Here is a 23,666-nt window from a genome sequence, read left to right as displayed (position 1 = left end):
TAGTTGAATATGGAAAGCTTTGAGCGTGAAGTTTCTAATGTACCTTTGTACTAAAGCCCATTCCACAACTCTTGAACAGTTCTCAAGATTTCAGAGAGATCTTTTTAAGTACATAACGTGAGTTTCTAAATAGCAAAGGACAAGAGTAGCTAGAAGTGGATAATTAAGCACTCGGGAAACAGTGAGAAGTTTCTGAAATTTTTTCCCTATAAGTAATTCCATGTGCCTGTAAACCCTCAGTGAAAGAATTAAAAATAGAATTATGTTTATCTACAGAAAACATCTACTAGAGCCTGGAGTTGTCCAGGTTATGGTTATCCCTGCAATTTTCTTCTGTCCATTTATGGGTCAGGATATATTTTAACTACCTCATTATCTACTTACTTTTTCTTCTAAGGACTTTTAACATTCAAAATGTTCAAACATCTACCCAAGATCTCTTTTTTATATTTACTAGGTGAGAGGCTCCTGAAGCATAAAACAAGAATGTATGAGTGAAGTTGTCTGTTAAACATTGCTGTATAAACCAACAGAGAAGTTCATTTATCAATTAAAATATCAAAGTATTTTTGTATTTCTTTCATGTCTTAAAAGAAATGTTATCTGAATCGTGCAGAAGGTAATTAACCAATTCAAGTTAGCACTTTTGTATTTGTTACAGATAGAAATCAGAGGACTACATTCTACAGTAAAATGACCCATCCAACTGTGTGACTCAACAACAGTGTGGTTGGTTTTAAAGTCTACTTTAAACGTTGCTAGTGAACTTGACAGAGCAGCAAATTATCCTAAGAGTTGAGGGTTTTGGTTGGTTTTGTTGGGGGGCTAGGAAAAGTGCATTTGCACTCATGTAAAAAATGAAGTGAGGCACATGCAAAATCTTTAAGAACACGAACTTTGCTACCCAGTTTGAAAGAAAATGCTTCTAGATTCAAAACAGTACACCACAATATGAAGCAGGAAGTAAATTAACCTTTTAAAATCTTCTTTACTGAAGAAAAACTAGAAAGTTTCACAGCCAAATTAAGACTACAGTTTTAAAATAATTTATTCAGTCACATAAATACTTTGTAACATTTGCATGTTCCCTTTTTCACATCCTTGGCACACAATATAGCTCTTAACTTGTACAAAACTAGTGTAAACATCCATGGAAAACAAAATGAAAGCTGGTCGACATACATAAAAACTCAATAAATAGCAAAAGGAGTGAATAATTGATGGCAAAGATAATGTAATTTCACTTGAATGTTTAATTAAAGGAACTTTAAATTTTTAAAAAAATAGTGAATTAAAACTGCATTTCCATCTTTCTACCATTTTTGCATTTAATCAGATACACAATAACAGTTCTTTAGTTCAAATTCTTGAATGAACAACAGCAACTCAATACAGCTGTATTATTTGAGGCATTGACAGTTTTGGTTCACATACAGGTGGTCACAAAACAGTATTTGCATGTTAGTGGCTTTGGACAGTACAACTTCTAAACTCCCACACCTCGTTCCAACACGACATTAAGATTTGCCTTAATGAGCATTAGTGTATAATCTGTTCTTGATAAAGACGACATTGGACAGATGCTGTCGGACACCTGGGTAATGCTGAATGTGGTTGAACCAACGAGACACATTAAGGTATTTCTCCTTTTCTTGCACTGTGAGGTCCACCTGCATGGGGAATAAATACAAGGCACCAGTAACACCAGGCACTGCACCATTAGAGTCATAACACGTGGTAAGGTGAAATAAAAGTGGATAGTTTTACAAATCATTTAAACTCGGGTATGTTGTTACAGTCCAGCAACATTCTATCCTAACTTCGCATAGTAAAACTCAAGCCCATAATATGTATATGGACTTTTAATATACTCAAATGAACAGACCTGGAGGTGGACTATACATTTGCATTATAGACAGGGTGGAAAAGCTTGCAAGAATTAAATGCATCTCTCTATTCATGGGCTCAGCATACAGCACTGGGGGGTGCAGGGAAGAGTTCTACAACATGCACAACCCTTTCATGTTAATTTAGCAGACAGTCTTGTCTCACAGGCAAAGTGACTACTTCATGTTTCAAGGTGTACTGTAAGTACGGGAGTAAGCTTTTTCCAGGCAATTTGAGACTGGATAGGATAACTGGAAGTTGTTTTGTATGACTATTGAATAAAATAGAATAGTTACTAAGAATCAGTGTAACTTAACTATTCAGATCTGCTAGCTCACATTATTAAGATAGCAATGTCATGATTCAAATTACAACAGTAAAACAAACTGGAAACCTGTCCATACTTCATAAAAATATTTAAAGTGCTGTCACACAAAACAGCTTCAAGATCAATCAGGAAGAAGTCTCTAACTATCTTTTCAACATCTCCTTGTCACAGGAATTGCGGCTAAGATTAATGCAGAGCTTCAAGCCTATCTTTAATCAGAGGACTGGCTTAGGTAGAGCTAACTACAGTTATAGATCCAAATTCTACCTTTAAAAGTCTTTCAAATTTAGATCAGCAACATCCTCAAACCTTTACCACAAAATCTGTTATTACTTTGGAGTCTTTCAAGCCAGCTGTAGAACTAGTCCCACCTTTTATCACTTGTATTACTATTCTTGACTAGCAATTTTATGTCTTCTTATTTCTCTGTAATCAATTTGGCCTATCAGTTTAGACCATGATGTCTTTTCTCACATTAGCATACTACAGCTGAATTACAAATGGGGTAGACCTCAAAACAGACTATGAAACCTGGATCAGAAACCAAATGTGATCCTCATATCAAACTACCCTATCCTATCTCACCAATACTGAAACCAATCAGTGCAGGATTCACCTCACCTCGTTTTCAGTTAGCCAAGTTAACAACCAAGCTTAACTTAAATCTTTACAACACCTGCAGTCAATGAAGAAGGACACAGGACAGTTTTAACAGACCAAATCACTATCTAGACATGCCTGATACACGTTTAGATTTCTAAAGCTAATCAAGGTTAATCTCCTCCACAGCTAAACAGATGGCAAATTCCTTATGCTTTGTTCCACAAACACTAGATTTTATGGATGCTGCAGGTTCCCTGAAAATTTCATTTTGGGAACAAGATAGCTGGAAATAAATCTGTTTCAACAAACTTTGGATCACAGGAAGAGTTACACATACTCATTTACACATATTCAGGTTTGTGAGTAAAAAGCTGCTCTTTAAACCCAAGTCAAATTTCACCTTGTGACACACCACCCTTTTGAATTCAAGAGCTGCCTATTAGATTTGCTGCTTCTCCTTGCTGTTCTCTCACACAGCCCAGCATTTGGCTTAGAACTGGGAAGCTTTAAACACGTAGCAGCAAAAAAAGAATGTAAGGATATATACTAGAAGATGAACCAGTGGAAAAATACTGAGGAAGAAGAATTTCAAGGAGTTGTAGAAAGGAATTCTAAACCAATGGAACATAGCATTAAAGCTCAATTAACGGGAAGTTAAGAGCATAGTAACTGTGGCAGCAGCCGAAAAGAAGGGATCTTGCAGCTGCTCCTAAACCCAAGTGGCTGCCCTTCCTAGAGAACATACCTGCCAGAATACAAGCACAGCACTACAGACGTATTTCTGTAACAACTTCTGCCGTTTTGTACTGTTATGAACCCCAGTTCAGGCAGTATGAGAAAATCTGCTTTTCTTGCTGCTGGCGTGGAAATGTAAACACTGTTCCTAGAGTTGGATAGTCTGATAGAAATGCACAGAAAAACCATAAAAACCAGCCATATATTTTTGCTGACCTAGAAATATAAGAGAGTTATTGGCAATTAACCAAGTGAATAGCACTAACCAGAACAGCACTAACAAAGGGGAAAAAAAAACCTACATTTTTTTTAAAGGCATTACAAATGAAAAATTGAAGCTATTGTAATATAACACTTCCACAAATTGCCTGAGTTTCTGCAAGTGCAGTATATTCAGGACCAAAAAGATGCAGTACCATTTAGGGAGAGATGCTTTTGATCACCTGCAGTGTGTTATAATTAATGGTAGTTGGATGCTGATGCTTGATATGAAGCTGTAGAACCATTTACAAAGTAACACAGTTCGTGAAAAGAACAATGTGTGTACTCCAAGGCAATCTAAAACTACTGGAAGCGAAGAAAGGTATTTAAGTAAGAGCAAATACTAAAATACCAAAACTTTAAGTTCCTTGAGTTTACAATGACCTTTTTCAAAGTCTTTAATGGGTAAGCACCTGGTTAGGGAAAGGCTGAGCGAAACTTTAGATTCTGCAGCAGATACAGTATTTCCTTCCCATAATCTTTTACTGATAATTCTCAATCTTCATATTTCTCCAATGTAAATCAAAAATAAAAGTCTGGAAAACTAGTCCTCTTTCATTCTGTTAGTGTAGTGAAAAAACATCTGAAGGGCAAAACAGACAGCTATGCTAATAATAAAACCCCTTTTTGTACTCTAGGCACAACAAGCAAGATATTTTTACTTATTTACATAATGTACTCTATCAGTGAAATATATTAAAAAGCACTTTGTGGCATGCTCTACTTTTTACTCGGAACATAACTCTTAGGTTAATTGTTTAGAGATCACTTCCATGGCATTTTTTACAACATTTTGTTAGATGGGTATTTTCTGTTCTTCCTCATTAAATTAGATAATTCCCCCAAGTTAAGAAAGGCTGCTGTTCTGCTGTTAAAATAATTATTTGCTATTAAAGCAATTATTTTAATAGCAAAGAAGCAGACACTTAATTTGACAGGCTTTTTTTTTTTTTTTTCCATGGAAAAAAAAGTCTTTTTCTTCCACTGTAAAGCTCACTGAGGGAACCAAGGCAGGTATCATACAATGCAACTCTAAGAGTTTCTGAAAGGGCTAAAAATACACAAGCTTTAATTATATTTTCTTTCTGTTGCATTGGGGATGCAGGCATAAAGTCCCATTCCCATACCCTGCATGTCATGGAAAATCTAAAAATACCTGCCTACATATGAAGCTCTTCAGCATCAAGTAAAGGATAGGAGACTATCTGACTTTTTAAGTTTAGCCTTTAGATATGGGAGAAAAAGCCCTACAGCTGGATGGTGTATTTCATGACATACATGTACTCTCACATAGTTTTGTCTGAGTTTCTGCTGTTAAAGGAATAAGCTTAAAATTACAACTTTTCTGTAAGTTAAAACTGGTTTTCTTGGATTTTAGTTCAAGAACTATTTTTAGCATCATTGCTTAGAAAAGCCTGTTACCTCAGTACTAAAATAAGCAACATATCAGTGAATATTAACAAAAATTCATGGCCATCTGTTTATTACAGGAAATGTTCCTCATGGAAAAAGTAACTCCAAAATAAACTACTATTGTAGTCTCAGTTCAATATTAGTAGTTCTGACTCAAGGATAACAGCTTAGTTTGTTTTGTATTTGATCATATTCAGTTTGATCCCAAAATTTTGACTGAGGCGTCTTCTATTTGCAGATATAAACTTCACCCATAAGTAATTTTCCAAACCTTATTAAAGAAATTTTCAAGTCAGACATATACTCTTGAGACCACTTCCTTGGTTCTGACATTTTTGAAGTATAAAAGCAGATCAATCTTCATATTGATTATTTCTCTAGAAACAGAACTGGACTTGTGCTGGTCAAAAATATTTAAGAATGAAGACATCTGGAAACTTTTTAAAAAAAATAATTTAAAATAAAAAACAAATATGAAAACAAGTTCATTACCACAGGGGGAATTTAATGCTTACTGATTGCCGAGCTAACCTCAAGCAATGCTTCTAAATTCATGCTTTCTCTGCAGTCTATGCTTTAACCTAGTAGAACTTCATTGTTCATATTTATCCACATATGTATTTCTGGAATTGAAGTGTCTATAAGACAACAACATTAATATTACATACACAGAGACATCAAGTATATATGACAATGTAGATCATATTGATTGAAAAGGCAGTATCAACCATTACACCTTTTGGGTGTTTGTGACCTATATTATGATGCAGAACAATGTGTACTATTCAGTTCCTGCCTTATTACTATGCATGTGTATTTCTAATTAAAAGACTCAAAATAGATTCTGTCTGCAAAAAGCCTGAAACGTTACCTGTGAATCTGATTCTCACTGACTGAAAGAATAATTCTTTTCCCACAATATGGATTTTTAAACACATTGCACTAGTGTGTTTAGTAAGATAACTAGAAGGGACAGGGAGAACGAAAGGCAGGCATACAACTCCAGAATTAAGAGTTGCTGCTGTTCAGTAGACAAACTGATTAGTCAGTTCAAATGGATGAGCCTGAACAATGAAGAATCAGACTCCAGAACCCCTCCTGGATAATGGGAAGGGCAACATGTAGATAGGAGGAGGGAATGAACACAAAGATGGATGATCTATACTCAGAAACACCAAGGTGAAGAACTGATTGGTTGGTCTTAAAAACTCTTGCAATGAAATGTGCATCAGAAGGGCTTCAAAGTTTCACTACTTGGCTATTCAGGATGATCATGGTATGTCAGTAATATTTACAGTATCCTATCACTAATGTCTGTGTTAGCATGTAGTTTTTAGTCTATACCCTTAAAGGTATTATCAGTAATGTTTTTGGATCCATTTTCTAGACAACTTGATGGACAGAAAGATCTGTGGGTTTGCCCTATGCCCCATGTCTCCCATTTCTACCTCCTTTCTTAAAGCATTATAAGAAACATGTATTGTTATTTTGCACAAGGCTTAGCTGAAGCAGTGGTGGATAGGACAAAAACCACATCACATGAGGAGATACAGCAGCTTTCCCTGCCTTCCCCATAAAGCTTAGGGCAGAGCACCAGCTCTGGACATACTCTCTTCCAATCATAAGAAAAATAAAAATAATTAAAAAAAAATATTAAAAAACCCCCAGAAAACCACGAGATTCTACAGTTCAAGATCCTGCCTCTGTCTGTTAATTCTGAAACCTTCAAAATACATGTAATTCCTGGTTAGTAGCTTCTAGATTTTCATATTTATTTAGAATAGTCACTCCATTGCTTGCCCTTTATACCCTTCTGATTCAGAAAATTACCTTCCATGAAATCAAACATTTCAGAAACAGATGCTGTACTATAAACTTGTCCCAAGTAGTGTCTGGATGGTTGCAGGCACCCAGGAGCACCAAGTCATTTGTTTTTACCATCTGTTCTATTTCCCAAAGCAATAACTTGTATCTTTTCTTCTTGATTAGGTGGTCTACTCTAGAGCAAACTCAAAATTTAAAATATGCTTGGATTTTCCCCTAAGTTTTTTTTTAAAAGTCTCATTTGAACTTGTACTCTCTTACAGAATATTCAATCATATTTTCAGAAAGTATAGTTTTTTTAATGTCTGCATATTATATGTGAAAGGTAGCCCATTCTGACACTGTAGTCAACACATCTATCCTACTACTTAAGATATTTTACAAGGCAAATATGATTTAACAGAATTAATTCTATGTGACTTACTCTAGCATGTTTTCAAAAACCTTCTGAAATGAAGCTTCCCTTCCCTCTCCTCTCCTTGACACTCATTTGAACTTTTGCTCTTGGACAGTCAAGATAGATACATAAGTTCTCTTTCATTTCTGGTAGTATTTCACTACTTGGTTCCCCCTCCCCTCTGCTTTCATTCTGAAATGTAGTATTCTTCCACACTTCTCCCAGAGCTCTGCTTTTCATTGTATTAAAGCAACCATTCATGAAGTTGACTGAATTCAATTCTCAGACACACATGCATTTGTCAGAGGCATCTTCTTCTAATTATCCTCACCCCCCCCCCCCCCCAGTTTTCTAATGCAAAACTGACTGATTTCATCCTCTCCCAAGAATTCAGTAGACCTTTTTGTATAAGTCCTTTGGTTTCTTCCCACTCCAGAGAATGACAATGGCTCATTTACAAACACATTGCAGCCACCAAAATGCAAAGAGCTTCTACTGTTTTATCTTTAATTTAACACTTGGGGTTCAGAACTGAAGGTGCACCAATTTTTAAGCACTTCATAGTAGCCTGAGCTAACTACAAAACATCTCAACATCTTCCCCACTCAGCACAAACTTATTTTTGGGGTGGTTTTTTTTCCCCTTTTCCTCCTGAGCACCAGCTCCCCATGTTATTTTCATATTATGTACCTTATCAAGTCTTATCACTCACATCTTGAAACACAAATGACAATTCATTATGGCTCAAACTTTTTTACATGTAGTCATCCTTCAGGAGCTTTATTTACATGCATTTGTATTTCTCTAATACTAATGATGTTAGTACTTTCAGTTCTGACACATCCTTCCAGCTTCATTTATCTATTTCCCCGTGTAGTTCTGTGAGCAGTCACGTTTCAGACTCAAACAGGCAAGAATCCTCAATCCTAGAAATACAGGGATAGGTATCATCCTTGCTACATTTCACAGAGGAAACTGAAGCATTTGGACACTACAGGTCTTCTGACAGATCCATAGCTACATATTAAAGAATGAAAAACTTAAAAACAAGTTTTGTTTTCCTCTGTTTTGTCCCCTGTCATTGATAAGTTCAGTAGGTCAACTTCTACAACAATAAAATGCCCTTTAGATAAATAACAATTATAATACTTGTACATATAAAAATGATGCAAGTAATGCTTACCATGATATGATGCAATCCATAGTACATCAAAACGTCTGCTAAGGTAAAAATGCTTCCTGCAAGGTAGACTTTATCTTCAAGGTGCATGTTAAGATCCTAAAAAGGAAGAAGTCATTACACTGCTGTAGTATTGACCTTGTGAAACAATATATAAAGGCAGCTGTCAAAAATAATAGAAACTTCCTCTGGAGACCATGCATACAAAATAAACACCAGTTTTAAATTATCCCAACTCAGCAAACAAGACAAGAAAAGAAGAAAAAATTCTAGAAAGTAAGTGACAAGATAATAAAATATCATTCTTTGACAGTGAGAATTAGGTAAAATTTAAATGCTGGTCTCTGAAAGTAGTGCTTTATATCTAGTGAATTTTTTGTAAATGGAAATGCAATTTATTTTAGGCTGACTCCACAGAAATACTTTCCGGTCTGTCTTTTCTTCACTTCAAATTACTGAAATTCCAAAATTAAAGAGTTGTGTATTTATCAGGCACGCAAATTCAAGTATTTAACATTTGATTAGTCGAAAATGCAGTCCCTATGATAAAAGGACAGCACACAGTTCTTCCAGCAGCAGCTATGCCTGTCCTCCAGGACTCTGTGCAGCTGATCAGCAAGGTTCTGGAGCTCCAAACGTGTAAGAATCAAGGAAGCACACAGGCATAGTGGGGCGGGAGACAAGGTGTTTCAAGTTAATGCTTGAAACCCATCAGCTGCTATCGCTTGAAACCTGCTTTTATTAATGTTGAAATCACTGCTAGCAATTCTTTGTGACTGATATTGTCAATTCAGCTGCTGTCCAAGCCTCTAAGAGAGCATTTCAGCATTTTACGATAATCTCTCAACTGCTCCAGATCAGAGGCTATGACGGTGGATAGTAGGAGGCTTCTATTTAGGTTCAGTAAATATTTCAAATGTGTATTAACAGAAAGACCCCTTTTCACGGCTTTTTGTATGCAACCATTCTCTGCCAGAAAACAAGAGGCTGACAGGCTCAGTGTTGCTCAAGTTTATCAGTTCTGAGGACACAGGCATCATGCATTAGCTCTACCTTTTTACCTGTCCTTCCTTTTCTCCAAATCTTACCTACTTGTCATCCAATTTATGCACCTTTCTGCCCCCTACTTTCCTCTAAAGAAATGTAATAACAAATGAAATTACCTACTTTAACCCCGACTCCAGCACAAGCCAATAGTACTTACAATATTCTTTTCAGACATGTACAAAAAAACCAGTTTCCCAGCTTTTCCTTGGTTTTGGAAACTTTCCTTATCTGAAGGGAAAAAAAGGAGCACACAACATCTGCTTAAGCCACTCCCTCCCCCTGCCCTAGAAACAGAGGTAAGCAGCTTAAACATAACTAACATTTCTAAAAATTTTATTTTTTCAGTCTCAGTTACAGAATATTCCATTTTCAGACAACCTCTAACTGAAAAAAAAAGTCTCAGGCAAGGACAAGGGGGTTAATAATTAGTGAACAACTGAAAAATTATATTTGGCCTAAAGCATTTGGCACTTTTTTGTGGTTACATAATTTTACTGATACAGAGATATCCTATAGTACATACATTGAAAATAAACCAAGACCAAACCACAAAACTAAAATGTTGAGATTTTAAGACATCTAACCTTGCATTTGCTTTTGACAAGTTCGACTCCATTAAGCCACCTTACTATTCTTCGATAACCTCTTCATGACAGGACTCCTGCACTTCTGTAATATTTAAACCTCCCCATGTCTGTTTTGATTTCTTTTATTAGAGTAAATCAGGGAAAAATATTAACCCCTGCATAGTTAAAATTCTGTAAGGTCAACTGCCCCTGGCTATGTAGCTTCTTTTCTTTAGACTGGTTTACTGCTTTGTTCATGTTAGTTAGCGCTCGAATTACTTCAAACATGTAACTACAGCTCTATGGAATTTCCTACGTGCAACACAAAGGCAAATACAATGGTAAGAAGAAAAAACTTGCAGGAAGAAAAAAACCCCAAACCTAGAGATTTGGTTACTAGGAAAAAAGCCCCATAAACTTGCCTGTTTTGATACAAATACTCTGACCAGCATTTTTCATTTCAATTAACCAGAAATTCCACATGCATTATAATAAAAACTAACACCACTGAAATTATATCTTCTCCCCCTCCTCCCCCACTCTTCTTAGCTTAGGCTATGGAATCAGGATTTTGTAAAGCAAAAAGCTCATTATCTCTGAAGGTACCATCACCACAGTTATTTCCCTGCTCAAAATTTTGGATTTCTGCATCAAAGAAATTACAGCATGCTAATTCTGAGTTTTATATTGCACGTGTACACTCAAAATAGTCATCAATAAAAAAATCCTAAAACTTTAAAGGCAAGGTAAGCCATTACAGCGTGAACAAGTCTTTATTCTGGCTCATCAAATTTTATGAAGTCACTTAACTGAGCAAATTAAATTTGACAAAAATGGTTTAGTCTTGTATAAATTAGCATTAGTTTACAATTCTGGTTCTGAACATGTACTTTTCTCCCCTAAAATACAGGCAGATATTCTAATTTCATTCTGCAAGTCATGCTAATTCAGAAACACCAAAGTATTTTTTTTTCCATGTGCATTAGGCACATTTAGTTAATCTTGCCTCATGGGTTATGCTTCCCATGGATGATTATATAACTGGCTAATAGCCAAATGTGCCAGAATTCCTGAAAGTCAAGTTTGCTTAAGTGATCACAGTATTAAAGTGAAATAAGTGTTCCTGTCCTGGAGAGATTAATGAAAATATGAACACAAAACTGTATAGAATTTCTATTACATGCAGGAAATTCAGGTCTGCTGGCTGACATTTGAATCATTTGCCTTTCATGTACTGAATGCCACTACTCAGATGAATTACATATATACAAACCCAGAATTAAAAGACTAAGATAGTCCTGGAAGTTGCTTGAAACTATATAAACTTACTGTTGCAATCCCTCGGGAAACTCTTTCTCAAATTTCAGACAGGTACTTAAGGCATAGCTGCATTACAATGCATTAACATACACTGAACAACTGCAGCAATTCAAACACCATTTTTGGGTATGAGCAACAGAAAGAAGAACTGTTCCATTATTTATGGACTAACTGATGGATTTCCATTTGCTTGTTCTATGGGAAAAAAAAATCCAATTTACAGCCCATATCTAGCAACAGCTCAACACATCCCATTCACAGCCCCCAGTATTGCTTACTGCCTGTTAAATATGCAATCCAATGGCCTGTAATCCATTTAACCTGCTCAAGCCGCTGAATCCCTGCCAGTCACCGCAAGTTGTGACAGTGGCTCGGAAAAGGAACAGTTGCTTCTTATGACAACTCAGGACCTAATCACACTCTGATTTTGTTCTGGATATTTTGCCCACAACACCCTGCTGGTGTGTGTGCTTCCCTTACACACACAAGCACATCCTGCCCTTTCAGTCAGCAAGATTCTCGAGGTCATTTATGCCCTAAATGCTTTTATATCTCTCGCTCCATGCAAAGACAAAGCTGAGCACTCCCAAATGCTTCAGGAAAGCCCCTGACAATGCAGAACCCAAGAAAGGGTTTCTGCAGCCATATCCAAGAAAAGCAGAATTACACTTTTGGTACATAGACATATTTTTAATTCTCATGTAAGACTCTTCTCTCTAACTGGCAAACTATAGCTAAACCTGGTCTGAAAGAATATTATATACAACATACTGAGTTTCCTGTAAAAGACAGAAGAAAAATAATCAACAAATGTTGCTGCAATAATCAAAATTCAATCTTTAAACCTGTAAGTCTGCAAAAATATCCTGGTGCTAACAGAAGAGGTGAAGAAGTGAACACTGAAAATTGAAATTTGAAAAATGTTTGCTGGACAGGCTTGCCAAAGCAGGGAAGCATCCCATTCAGAACGCCCAAAAAACAGTGTACAGAACTATGGATTAATGGCATGAACAGAGCATGGATTTACCTACTTCTGTACCTGTGTAAACAGTAATTTTTCAAGCAAGCACATTAAATAAAAATTACAGCTCTTATTCAGATTTCTAAATGGATTTCATGATTAGAGCCAGGCAGCATAGGAAACTGGGATAAAGCTAACTGAAATAATGGAATATTGTTTTGTATGAGACACTGAAAGTAGTACACAAAGATTCTTAGTTGTAATTATCCTTCAGAGACCAGAGGTTTCCATAGTTATGTGGATGCTTTTTTGTGAATTTAATAAGCTACCAGTTATTTGCAGAAGTTTCTGAAGATGGGATGTGAGGTGGAAAGAACCCTCAGGTTTAAAATACCTAAAATTGATAAAGCAGAGACATTAAAATCTCCTGAACAGAATTCACTAACATCTAAGTAGACATTTGATGGCACAAAGGTTCTCAGTTCCTTCCCTGATGAGCAAAAAAAACACTAGTTATCCTGCATGACAACTCAGAAATTTTCTGATTTTTTTTTCCTATGCAGCTTAATTTACCACTAACTAAAAGTCAAAGAAACAAAAGACTATACTCTTTTATCCTGTGGAAAAGAAAGTTAATATCATGCACTGGATATTATACTATCACTGCTACTGACATTCATTTTTCCTACATATCTGCTGAGGAACAGATATGGAGCAAAAGTACTGGCAGCAAAAGTACTGCTCCCATTAATTTTGCCTAGTACAGAAGCACAAATCAAAATTAGACAAAACTCAACAAGCCCTTTTATTGGCCCATTCTGAACAGTGTGGCATTTGCTCTGAAAGAATATAAAAACCCTTGTTGAGATGGTCTGTTCCACCATTATTTTCCTGCCAAGTAACAGCTTTAGGCAACATGTTAGTAAGAACAATTTAACAACCTATTTTCATAAAGCAAACAGAAAATCCTTCCTGTTCAAATTCACAAACATGAAACCACTTATTTACCGACATTTTGTAGAACCACATCAGTTAAGGGTTAAATCAAGGCAGCCTAAAGTTTATAGCAGAAGTGACTGAACTGTTTTTGGCGCAGCTTATTATAAATTGTGGCTCTAGGCTGCAACCGTCCCAAGACTGCCATTGTGTATTCCAGACACATTGTAAAACTACAGCCTCAGACTTCCCTCCCTATTTTAGTTTTTCTTTTTTTTCACCCATACTCCCTTTTGGCACAGTACACTTTAATGGTAGGCTGCCTCTTTTCTGATTAATCATGGTGGCAAGAGAACAAATTACAAAAAAAAAGCCCTTAATTGCTATGCTATGCAATTATTAGTGCTGAAACAATTCCACAGCAGCCTTGTGTTAAAATAAATTCTGGTTATTCAACACTTGCTAAAAAAAAATTCCACAGCAAAACTTAAATGGTAATATTAGACTGCACTTAAAGACAGAGATTCTCTCTCAACTAACATTGTTTCTCAGTAAGGAAATTTTACTTTGCTTGGAAACACTGGATTTATCTACATATTTGCATTTCAGCACATTATTTTTTCTACACAGCCAGTGCCACTAAGGCCAAAGCTGAAAAGAGATCCCAGCTTCAGCAGGAAACTGCCATATCTCTGCATCTGGTTTTAATGCTGCAATGCAGTTCTGCAAATACTCACACGTATGTGCTGACAATGAAGGTATCATCACTAAAACCATCCCAAGCAGGTGAATTTTGTGATAATAAGACAGAAAACTTGCTTTTGGTTTTTATATGATTTTGGTTTTTATATGATAGAAAGGCAAGAAAGATAAATGGAAGTTAGTTATTTGTTCTCATACGGTCTTCTCACAGTTTGGGAGAACAAAAAGCATCACAAGTTTCAAGTTTGTTTAAAGAATGACTGAAACTGTGTGACATTTGTCATAAAAGTTTAGACAACAGGGACCTCCAAAGGCCACCTCATCATACCACAGCTAAACCTGAAGTTAAACCCTGTTTAGTCAGTGCCTCCTTCAATCAAGTTCTAAAAATCCTAAAGTGTAGACAGTTTTCATGCAGTATCTGTAGAATAACCACGACTGTGGAAGCTTTTGATAGCATTTGCACACAGAAAGTAAGAGCAGAGATGTTACAAAAAGAGAAGCAATGTAAACCAACTTATGATTAACCAGTGGAAGATATTCCCCAGATACAATGAAACCAAGATAACTCTGATTATTTGGGGTTCAAGTGAGAGAAACGGTTCTTCAGGATTTTCACTGGGTTGGTAAGGCAGGCATGATCACCCTCAAGATTAAGAGGGCTGTCAGCTCGAAGAGTAACAAAGTTTCACTTTGTATCATTTTAAGATGCAAGATTTTCCTTGATTTTAAGTAACAGCATGCTAATGCTCCTTCAGTTTATCTTTGGCTTCTGCACACCTTGCAAGAGCCAGAAGTATTATGTTCTGCCAGCTTTAAGTAAAGTCAACCTTGCAGCTCAAAAAGTTATTTCTAAACTCAGTCTCACTGGCAGCACTGGGCAATGTAACTCTCCATCTAAAACATTCTTTCAAAATTAGAAAAAAATAAACATGTAAAAAATTGATTGAATTTCACTGCTCTTTTATACACACTTTATAAACAGTGCTTAACAGCATAAAGCAAATTTTCTCTTCAAGTTGTTCGCACAAGACTGCAAGAATACTAATTGCCACTTGCAAGGAGTAAGAAGGAAAACAGAGTAAGCTTTGCTATCTGCTCCTTGTCATCTGGCTGCTCAAACAACGGGGTGACCTTCAAGATTCTCTTTCCTGTTTGTTTCCACCTGTTTAAGAGGAAGTAAGCTTCAGCCTACAAGAGAAGTTTAATAATAGCAGACCAAGGACTCCACACAAAGTAGCTCAATGTGAAGGACAGTTCTGTAGAGGTTGCTTTATGATTTCACTTTTCACACACAATTTTGTCCAGTACCTCCTTTTAGCATCAATACAAATTACCACAGCATCAACTATGGCCTGTATCCCATAATTGCCAAATCAGTAAGACTAGCTCTTAAAATGATCAGAAAAGTGTTATCCTGCAACACCAACTTGCTTATAACCAAGGGTTTATGAAGATAGTAAGAAACTGGCACCTCACACAGGCAGCTGAACAGTCTCTAACTCTAACTTCATAATTTACAGCCTTACAGCCACTGAGCACTGCAAAAGCTCTGCTTCATAAATTTTACAGTTATTGCTGTTTTCCTGTTTCAGGTTGTTGAGGTATTTTTGTCAATAAAAGTGAAAAGCAGCAAGAGGAATAAAAGCCAGTACTTAGTGATACTGTCAAGCCTTCAGCATTTGCTCAGTTTTATTAATTGGATGCTCATACACGCATTAGCACCGTAATCTTCAAGGTCTAGTCACTCTAAAATTCAGTAGCAAGGTAATTAGGCACTTCTTACCTTCAGAACTGTTCTAATATCTTCCTTACTGGAGCCTCCATTTACTCGAGTCACTCTGTATTCCAGCCACTGCTGCACCACAGCTTTCTCCTCGGCAGTGCTTCCCAGCAGCTGCTCTTTCCTAGCCTGCCTGACCAGGTGGGCAGCAATGGTCATCAGCCCCGTCAGCCCAGGGCCATTGTTGGTTTGGAGAACAGGAACCTAAAAGTGGAAACAAAAGTGTAAGACTAAACAAACAATTAAAGAAAGCAGTCTCTACATGAATGGCTATTGTTTTTTTACATTCCCTCAAAAGGACCTTTGAAGCAATGTATTAGAATTTAGAAGCATTCATGGCAAAGGTAGTGCCATCATAACCAAGTCTGTATTCACTTTTTGCTCTTTGGGGTGTTTTCTTTTCAGTTCTTACAGAAAAACATGAACAAACCAAGACACCTTTAACTCCAATTAAGCAAATTCTGCCAATATTAGTCAGAAATAACATTGCTTGTTCTAACACTGGCAGAAATCTTATTAACTGACTTCTAACTGGTTTTCAAATTCAGGACTCTGACTTAAGACCATGAAGTCAGTACCATGCAACTTGTCTCTGAGCAAGCAGGCTGCAGTAACCACACCTCTTGAAAAGCTTTTTCCTACCTACTGCTCCATTCCCAAATGCCCTGACAGCAGTCAGGAGCTCACTGGTACCAGGAGGACAACACAACACAACACATCTCCAGCTTTAACCATGTCTTTGTGAGTGACAGCACAGGTTCAACTGTGGGAAACTGAACCACCATCTCAAGAAATTAAGTGAGTGAATTGAAACTCACTGCAACAGGCTGAGGCCCATTCTGTCATTTATGACATAAAATGAAGGAAGCTGATTAAATGCAACACTCTTTCTTTTAAAGTATCTGACCACACAGAGGAGTCTGTCTATGTTCACACTTATTTAATATAAGGTGCAAGTTGAAAGCATAATACTATTTTCATAGTTATACCAAGAGTCTTTGACTACTATTAAGCTTTTTCCACTGAGCATGCTGCTAGAAAAAGTTGCAGACAGATCTAGTTACTTGAATTTTTCAGCCTTATGCTTTACAGTGATAGTGCTAAAATTCCAGTTGGGCTGTAATAATTAAGTAATTAAAGCAGCTTTCACAACTGAAGAATACATATAGATATTCAGGACTCTAATCATAAAGTCAGTTAAAAAATCCCAAAACATAAGGCAACTGCAGAGCTTCATTTCTCAACCAACCTTCTTCAGGAGTTGTCAGGTTGTCACACAAATTGCTCACAAATTTGTGACACTCCTGGCTCCATATTACATTTTTCATGCCTCAACTGCCTCCTAGACCATGGAACCTAGTGTTTCCATACAAACTTTGAAACATTAAGACATCTAGAGCCATAGAATTGTCAAGGTTCGAAAAGACCTTTAAGATCATCCAGTCCAGCCATCCAGCCAGCACTACCACTGCAACCCCTAAATCACCTCACCCAGCACCACACCCAGGCATCTCTTAAACGTCTCCAGAAATGGTGACTCCACCACCTCCCTGGGAAACCAGTTCCAATGCCCGACCAGCACAAGAGGGAAAAACATTTTCTCAAATCTAATCTGAATCTCTCCCCTCTCAGCTTAAGGCCATTTCCCCCGGGCCTCTCACTGCAGGCACAGCAGATGCACCGGCCCCCACCCCACTACAACCTCCTGTCGGGTAGGAGTACTTTAAAAGAATAATATTTAAGTCAACACGCCCTCACTACAAACATGCTCCTATTATTAAAACAGCATCTTTCCCCCCCCCCCCCCCCATGTAATTTAACCAAGATAGCACAGACATAACTCGCACAGGCACAGGAAAAGGAGTGGTGAAAGAACAAGTCAAGCCGAGTATGTCAAGCCGAAATCCCTTCCACGACACATGATGATCCTTCCCACAAGCAGAGGAATGGGGTTTCCAGAACCTACAGGCTGGCAGGCAGGAGGCCCTACAACACCCACAACACATGTGGGTTGGTGAAGGAAGGGCTGCAGGGAGCACAGGTGAGACGCTGCTCAAGGAGATGCCAGCTGGTACCTGGGAGGCCGCAGCCACCGTCATATGGGTGTGTGGGGGAAATTGCCAGGGAGGCGGGAAGGGAAGCTGGGAGGGAAGCAACCATCGGGGAAAGGAGACCAGAGGACGCCCGCCCTCCCGCGCGTGCCGCCACCGCCACCCGCTCCAGGCCCCTCCTCGCTCCCTTCACCTTCCGCTCCCCCTGGACGCCGTACTTGTTCCCGCCCGGCAGCCCCAGCAGCTGCTCCAGCAGCTCCAGCTCCTCCGCGCCCCGTACCGCTGCCGCCATCTTGCACGGCGGGACACGCGAGCCACGGCGGGAGGGCAGCAACAACCGCGCGCCCCATTGGCGGACGGAGCTAAGGCACCGCCGGAGGAAGAGCCACTGCCATTGGCCCGAAGGGGCCGCTCAGCCAATCAGAAGCCAAGGGGGGTTTTGCGTTCAGCCCTGCGGGGGGAGGGAAGACCAGCGGGGTCACGGAGAGCGCGTGCGCAGTTGCGCCGCAAGGGGCGTGGCCCCGCGGAGGGGGCGGGGCAGCCGTGAGGGGCGGGGGGCGGGGCCGCCCCGTGTCCATCTCCGGCGGGGGCGGTGCCGGGGCGGCGCTGGGGCCGCGCGGCCGAGTCCCCGCCCGCGGGGTTTCACGGAATCAGCTTGGTTGGAAAAGACCTTTGAGATCACCGAGTCCGGTCTATGACCCAACACCACCATGTCAGTGAGACCACGTCCAGTCTGTCCTTAAACACCTCCAGAGATGGGGACTCCACCACCTTCCCGGGCAACCCATTCCAATGCCTAATCACCTTTTCTGTGGAAAAATTCCTCCTGATGTCCAACCTGAACATCCCCTGGCGCAGCTTTAGGCCATTTCCTCTTGTTCTATTGCCGGTTGCCTGGGAGAAGAGGCCACCCCCACGTGGCTACACCTCCTTTCAGGCATCTGTAGAGAGTGAAGTGGTTCCCCCGAGCCTCCTCTTCTCCAGGCTCAACACCCCCAGCTCCCTCAGCCACTCCTCACAGGACTTGTGCTCCAGACCCTCCCCCAGCTTCGCTGCCCTTCTCTGGACAGCCCCAGCTCTGTCCCCGGGGTCTCCCCACTCCCGGCGTCCTGACCGGCCCCGCGCTGCTCGGTTCGATGGAGCTCAGCGCCTCGCAAGGAGGTGCCCTGATGTGCCCTGGGGATGCCCTCAGGTTACCAACACAGACCGGCCCTCCCTTCTCCGGGGGTTCTCAGGAACCATTGCACCGCTTCTATCCATCCAATTGCCCGTCCTGCCTTCCTCCACCTGGCAAATATTGAATTCGTTGTGCAAGGGCAGCTAAATTTAGTAGGGGAGCTGGAGTCTTGTGGAGAGCTACATCACTAGGGGTCTTGTGAAATCAAAGGTCAGCCAGAACCAAGCCGCTACCCAAGGGCAGGCAGCAAATGAGGAAGAGGGGGGATAAAAGTAGGGTTGAGAAAATCATCCTAATCCCCACTGTTAATAGTAGTAGCGAAGTTAAGAGATAAACCCCACAAAATCTCAGCTGGCCATGAAATATCCTGATTTAACTGCACATTAGTGTATGTGAGATTTGATGAAGACATGATTTCTTTCCAATGGAATATACTCTGCTGCAGGTGTCATACTTGTGTGTCTGATCATAAATGTTAGGAATGAAAAAAAATTTAGATTGGCAGGTCTATTTGTGCAGGGTATCAAAACGCAATTCTTGACAGAAGACTACTAAACACCAAACTAACATTTTTTACTAAAAAGAATGAACTAGTCTTGTCCTACTACTGACATTTTCACAATCCAGACTCAAGGCTATCACTGCGTTAGTCATCTCAGATAACATGATCCTGACAAATATCCTGTTTCTCCAGTGAAACACTTTATCTTGATACAAGGTGACATTTAGACTTGTACCTTCTGTTAAAGTCTGAAAGTGGACACTGAGCCTTCCTCTGGCTGGGGAGCAAATCTGAAATTGTGAGTGGATTTTTAAGCTTTGGCAGGACTTCGTAGGATCTTTTATACTAACATCTACAAAGCACTTAATTAAAAACCAATAGCTCTGCCTTGAAAATGGCCTTGCTCTTTGCAAAGCCTTTTTTAATTCTTCAGCTCCTTTCTTTAAGCAATATCTTCAAATGATATTGTTTCAGCAGTGTTCCAGCTGTGTGTGATATCAATGAATGATCTAAAATTATACAGAAAGCCTTCCTTTTCAGTGGGAAAATTGAAAGAAATGCTTTGCTCCCGTTTTAAAAGCTAGTTGATAGTTTCATTATTGAGCAATTTTACTTTTGATAATGAACCATCTATCAGTAAATGTATACCTACACTTACAGGTTATTTTACATATTTATGGTTTTTAGATGCTTTGGAACCTAGAAGAGGTGACGTACCAGTGTAAAATATTAGTATCGATGTGTTGAAATATCTATCAGTTAAAATAAAAAGGTTACAATCTCAGTCAGATGAAACCTGAGGGTTGTTGGGTGGTTGCTTGGGTTTTTTTCTTTTTCTTATGACATTCCTTCCACCTCAAAGTTTTAAAGACCTTGGAAAAGGAGACTTTATAAATTAGATGGAGAAGATTAACTGCTTACGGTTGTGTAGTAGTTTTCCCTTGATAGCAGTGTTTAGCAAAGTGTCTCTCCCTTTCTTTTTCTGTGCACAGTTCTCCCTTCATTCCATTAGGTGGAGCTTTGTGATTAAGGCTACAGAAGAAACTTGTTTCCGAGTGCAAAATAATTCACCACGAAATGGCTGGGGGAGGAGGTGAACGAAGCCTTCTTTGCTTAGAGGTATCGTTGTCCTGTATAGAAGCTCGAGACACAAAAATCTGAATCAAGTCCCCCACATACAAGGAAAATAAATTGAAAAATCGATTCTGTCAAACAGGGCCCTGCTCTAATCTGCTGTTGTCATAGTCAAGTTCCGAATCTAAAATACCTTAGGTTATAAATTAAATGTCAAATATAATTAATTTGGCACTCGAAACATGAAGTGGATGACTGTCCTTTGGAGAAAGCCTGACAGCTTTATGTATGTCACATTGGTATCTGTTAAAACAAGCTTCACATGCCAGACGATCCTTGTGTGAATCATATTGCTGTTAGCTGTACCAGAATTTTGTCGATGGAATAAGTCTCAGAACAGTTTTCTCCTTAATTGTCTGAAGCTTTTGCAAGACAATATAAATCAAGTGTCATCTCCATCATCTGTGCAGAATAATGGTTTTATCATACATCAAATAAGCAATTTATTTCTTATTCATTACTACAGAAGCTATTGTTGAATATTTACATACAAATCTATATTTTATACAAATGGAGACTGTTTTCTGTCCTGTGCCTTGAACCCACTGCAGTTACAATTTGAATCCAGTTTTCATTCCATCTTCTTAAGTTCAGCAACAGCGGCTGTAGCCCCGCATTCCTCTTCTGCAGGGAGGCCGAGGTTATAACTGAGTACCACTCCTTCCTCAGCCCACTTCCCTGGGGCATGGAGATCCCATTTGCATGGCCTCCTCCCCTTGCCCCAAACCAGAAGCAAAGAGGTTTTTCTTCACATTTTGTGTTTTGTGTCCTTGCTTTGCACAATGAACTATGCTCACCTTAATGCTTCTTTATTCGCAGGTACCCCTGGGGAGATGGAAGAGGCAGGTTTATCCAATGGACACTTTTAGACAGTTGTTGAAATAAAAATGTCAGTATACCATGTTATATTCCACTAACAGGACCAGCGGGGTCCTCCTAATCCAAACCTCATAAAAATTCCCCAAGCAGGGTGCTGAAGCAAGGTTTCACCATTAATTTTTAAATGTGAGTAACAAACTGGCTGTTTGTGGGTGATACCCTTTACACTGCCTGTGTGATCAGGATACTAATTTAGCTTAAAAGAAAAAAAAAGAGAGACTGAGACCATGCTGTGCATTGACATGAGGGGAGCTTGTGCAGACAAACTAAAAGATCCAGACTTTTTCCTGGTTCTGGCAGTTGCTGAATGAAGCAAAGATGAAATTGACTTTTTTTTTTTTCCCAAGTGCTCTTGGAAAATCAAACGCACAAAAAGAATGATTCTTGTAACAGGCAACTCTCCTCCACTTCAGCATCCCTTTTCTTCTGCTCAACCCTGTGCTCTATAATGGAAACATGAGCCCCAGGTCTGTGTTAAAATTTAGACATTCTTGTAAGTGTCCGGCAGAAAACTACTCCAAGGCAATATTTTAAATCTAAGAGGCACAACAATTTTTTCTTTTTGTCTCATTTCCACTCAGTTACACCAACAAGAGGACTGCTAGTTAGAAGCCTTTTTGTAGGCAGTGACTCAGAAAGGTTACTGTCCCAGCAGCTGATTTTAGCCTAAGTGCATACTGAAAGAAGCAGGGAAGGGAACATTGCTGTGATATTACTGCTGTGATAGTGCACCACCAAAAGCAGGAAAAGGGAGGCTTGTCATACTTCTGAGAAGACTGACCTCATGCACATGTATGCCTTAATTTAGCAAGAGATGCATATGTTTATATTTATTTCAGTCAGAGCAGCAACAGGATTCATCACTGACTTATAAAACTGACTGATTTATTTTTCACTTCTGTTCCATGGAAGATAATTGCAAGTCACGATGCTGCCCAGGCACTGCAGTGACTTAAGGTCATCATCTTAGCTGCAAGACAGGGCCAGATCCACAGGCAGGATAGCTGCATTATTGCACTGCTGCATAAAAGCTAATTAGCCCAGGTAAGAGGAAATTACCTCCACACTGCCATGCCTAAAGTGTTCCCAGACCTGACTTGTTCACAGCTCAGAGTTCCCTGAGCTTTGTCTCTTATAGGCATATCTGCATTTGGATCTCAAAAACCTTGTGACTAATTTTTGAAATTAAACAATTGTTGGACATAGGTGACAGTTCGGGTTTGATAACTCCAAAATAACTTTGACTATGTTCCATGGATTTGGAGACCAATCAACAACATGCGTATGTATTCATAAACGCATGTATGCATCTGTAAAAATTGTCTCATTGATGTGCCTTTGAAGTATTTTTTTGACAGAAAGCCCAGGTAACTTTATTCTTCAATAAGGAAAGAGTCAACTCTTAAGCACTGATTGTTACAAGGTTGATTTCCCTGAGACAAGAAAATATGGACCTGCATGGAAAATTCACTGAGAATTCTGTAGAGACATATTCTGCTCTTAGTTTCATCCTTGTTTCTTAAGTAAAATTTACTATCCTTTATTTCTCATTTACCTTCCACATTTGAAGATATCTTTAAAGAAAAACAACCAACATTGCTAGGTGTATGGAAATTCAGACTCACAAAAAATGGCTGATTGGCACAGAAGAGAGCAAACTGGTGTCTGACATATCCATCTGAATGCTGAAGTTTGGTTCAGCAGGGGATCACTATTTTTTTCAGCAGTCGTGTATCTAGCACAAGCAGTTCTGTCTCTGACAGCTAAACAGATGAAGCAGATGACAGATTTTAAAAGTGCCATACCTAGAACACTACACCTGGTTTATCACGTGTAAATGTGGTACATTTGGTTGTTGAAATATAATCTGCTGCTTCTTTTATAGCTAAGTAAATGCTGGATTTATTCTGTTGTGTTTTTGAGAATATGATCATTGTAAGTGAATTGCTGCTGTCAAGAAGCTGTTTTTAGGGGGTTTGC

The 23,666-nt window shown here is 39.0% G+C and overlaps 1 protein-coding gene across 2 annotated transcripts; it reads right to left on the bottom strand.

The window, feature by feature from the left end:
- Positions 1-1,023: 1,023 nt before the first annotated feature.
- Positions 1,024-18,359, bottom strand: EEF1E1 (eukaryotic translation elongation factor 1 epsilon 1). Of its 2 annotated transcripts, none has more exons than XM_042049120.1 (4): positions 18,213-18,359; positions 15,947-16,147; positions 8,632-8,727; positions 1,024-1,670 (listed from the first exon to the last, which is right to left on the bottom strand). In XM_042049120.1, the coding sequence occupies exons 1-4, from the start codon at positions 18,342-18,344 to the stop codon at positions 1,530-1,532; spliced, it is 570 nt and encodes a 189-aa protein (XP_041905054.1). In that variant the 5' UTR covers positions 18,345-18,359; the 3' UTR covers positions 1,024-1,529. The 2 variants fall into 2 exon arrangements, with proteins under 2 accessions (XP_041905054.1, XP_041905055.1); XM_042049121.1 differs by having other exon boundaries at positions 18,188-18,356.
- Positions 18,360-23,666: the final 5,307 nt, after the last annotated feature.

Source organism: Corvus kubaryi, unplaced genomic scaffold, assembly GCF_017639235.1.
Source record: "Corvus kubaryi isolate FWS band 111438036 unplaced genomic scaffold, C.kubaryi_AGA036_p1.0 69, whole genome shotgun sequence".
NCBI lineage: Eukaryota > Metazoa > Chordata > Aves > Passeriformes > Corvidae > Corvus > Corvus kubaryi.
Note: the sequence above shows the minus strand (reverse complement) of the source record. Positions and strands in the feature narration are given on the sequence as shown.

Coding starts and splice junctions, on each gene's coding strand:
- EEF1E1 (XM_042049120.1), bottom strand. CDS start 18,344: ATGGGGCGCGCGGTTGTTGCTGCCCTCCCGCCGTGGCTCGCGTGTCCC. Junction 16,148..18,212: donor GGGCTGCCGGGCGGGAACAA/GTACGGCGTCCA, acceptor TTCCACTTTTAG/GTTCCTGTTCTCCAAACCAA. Junction 1,671..8,631: donor ATGGATTGCATCATATCATG/GTAAGCATTACT, acceptor TTCCCCATGCAG/GTGGACCTCACAGTGCAAGA.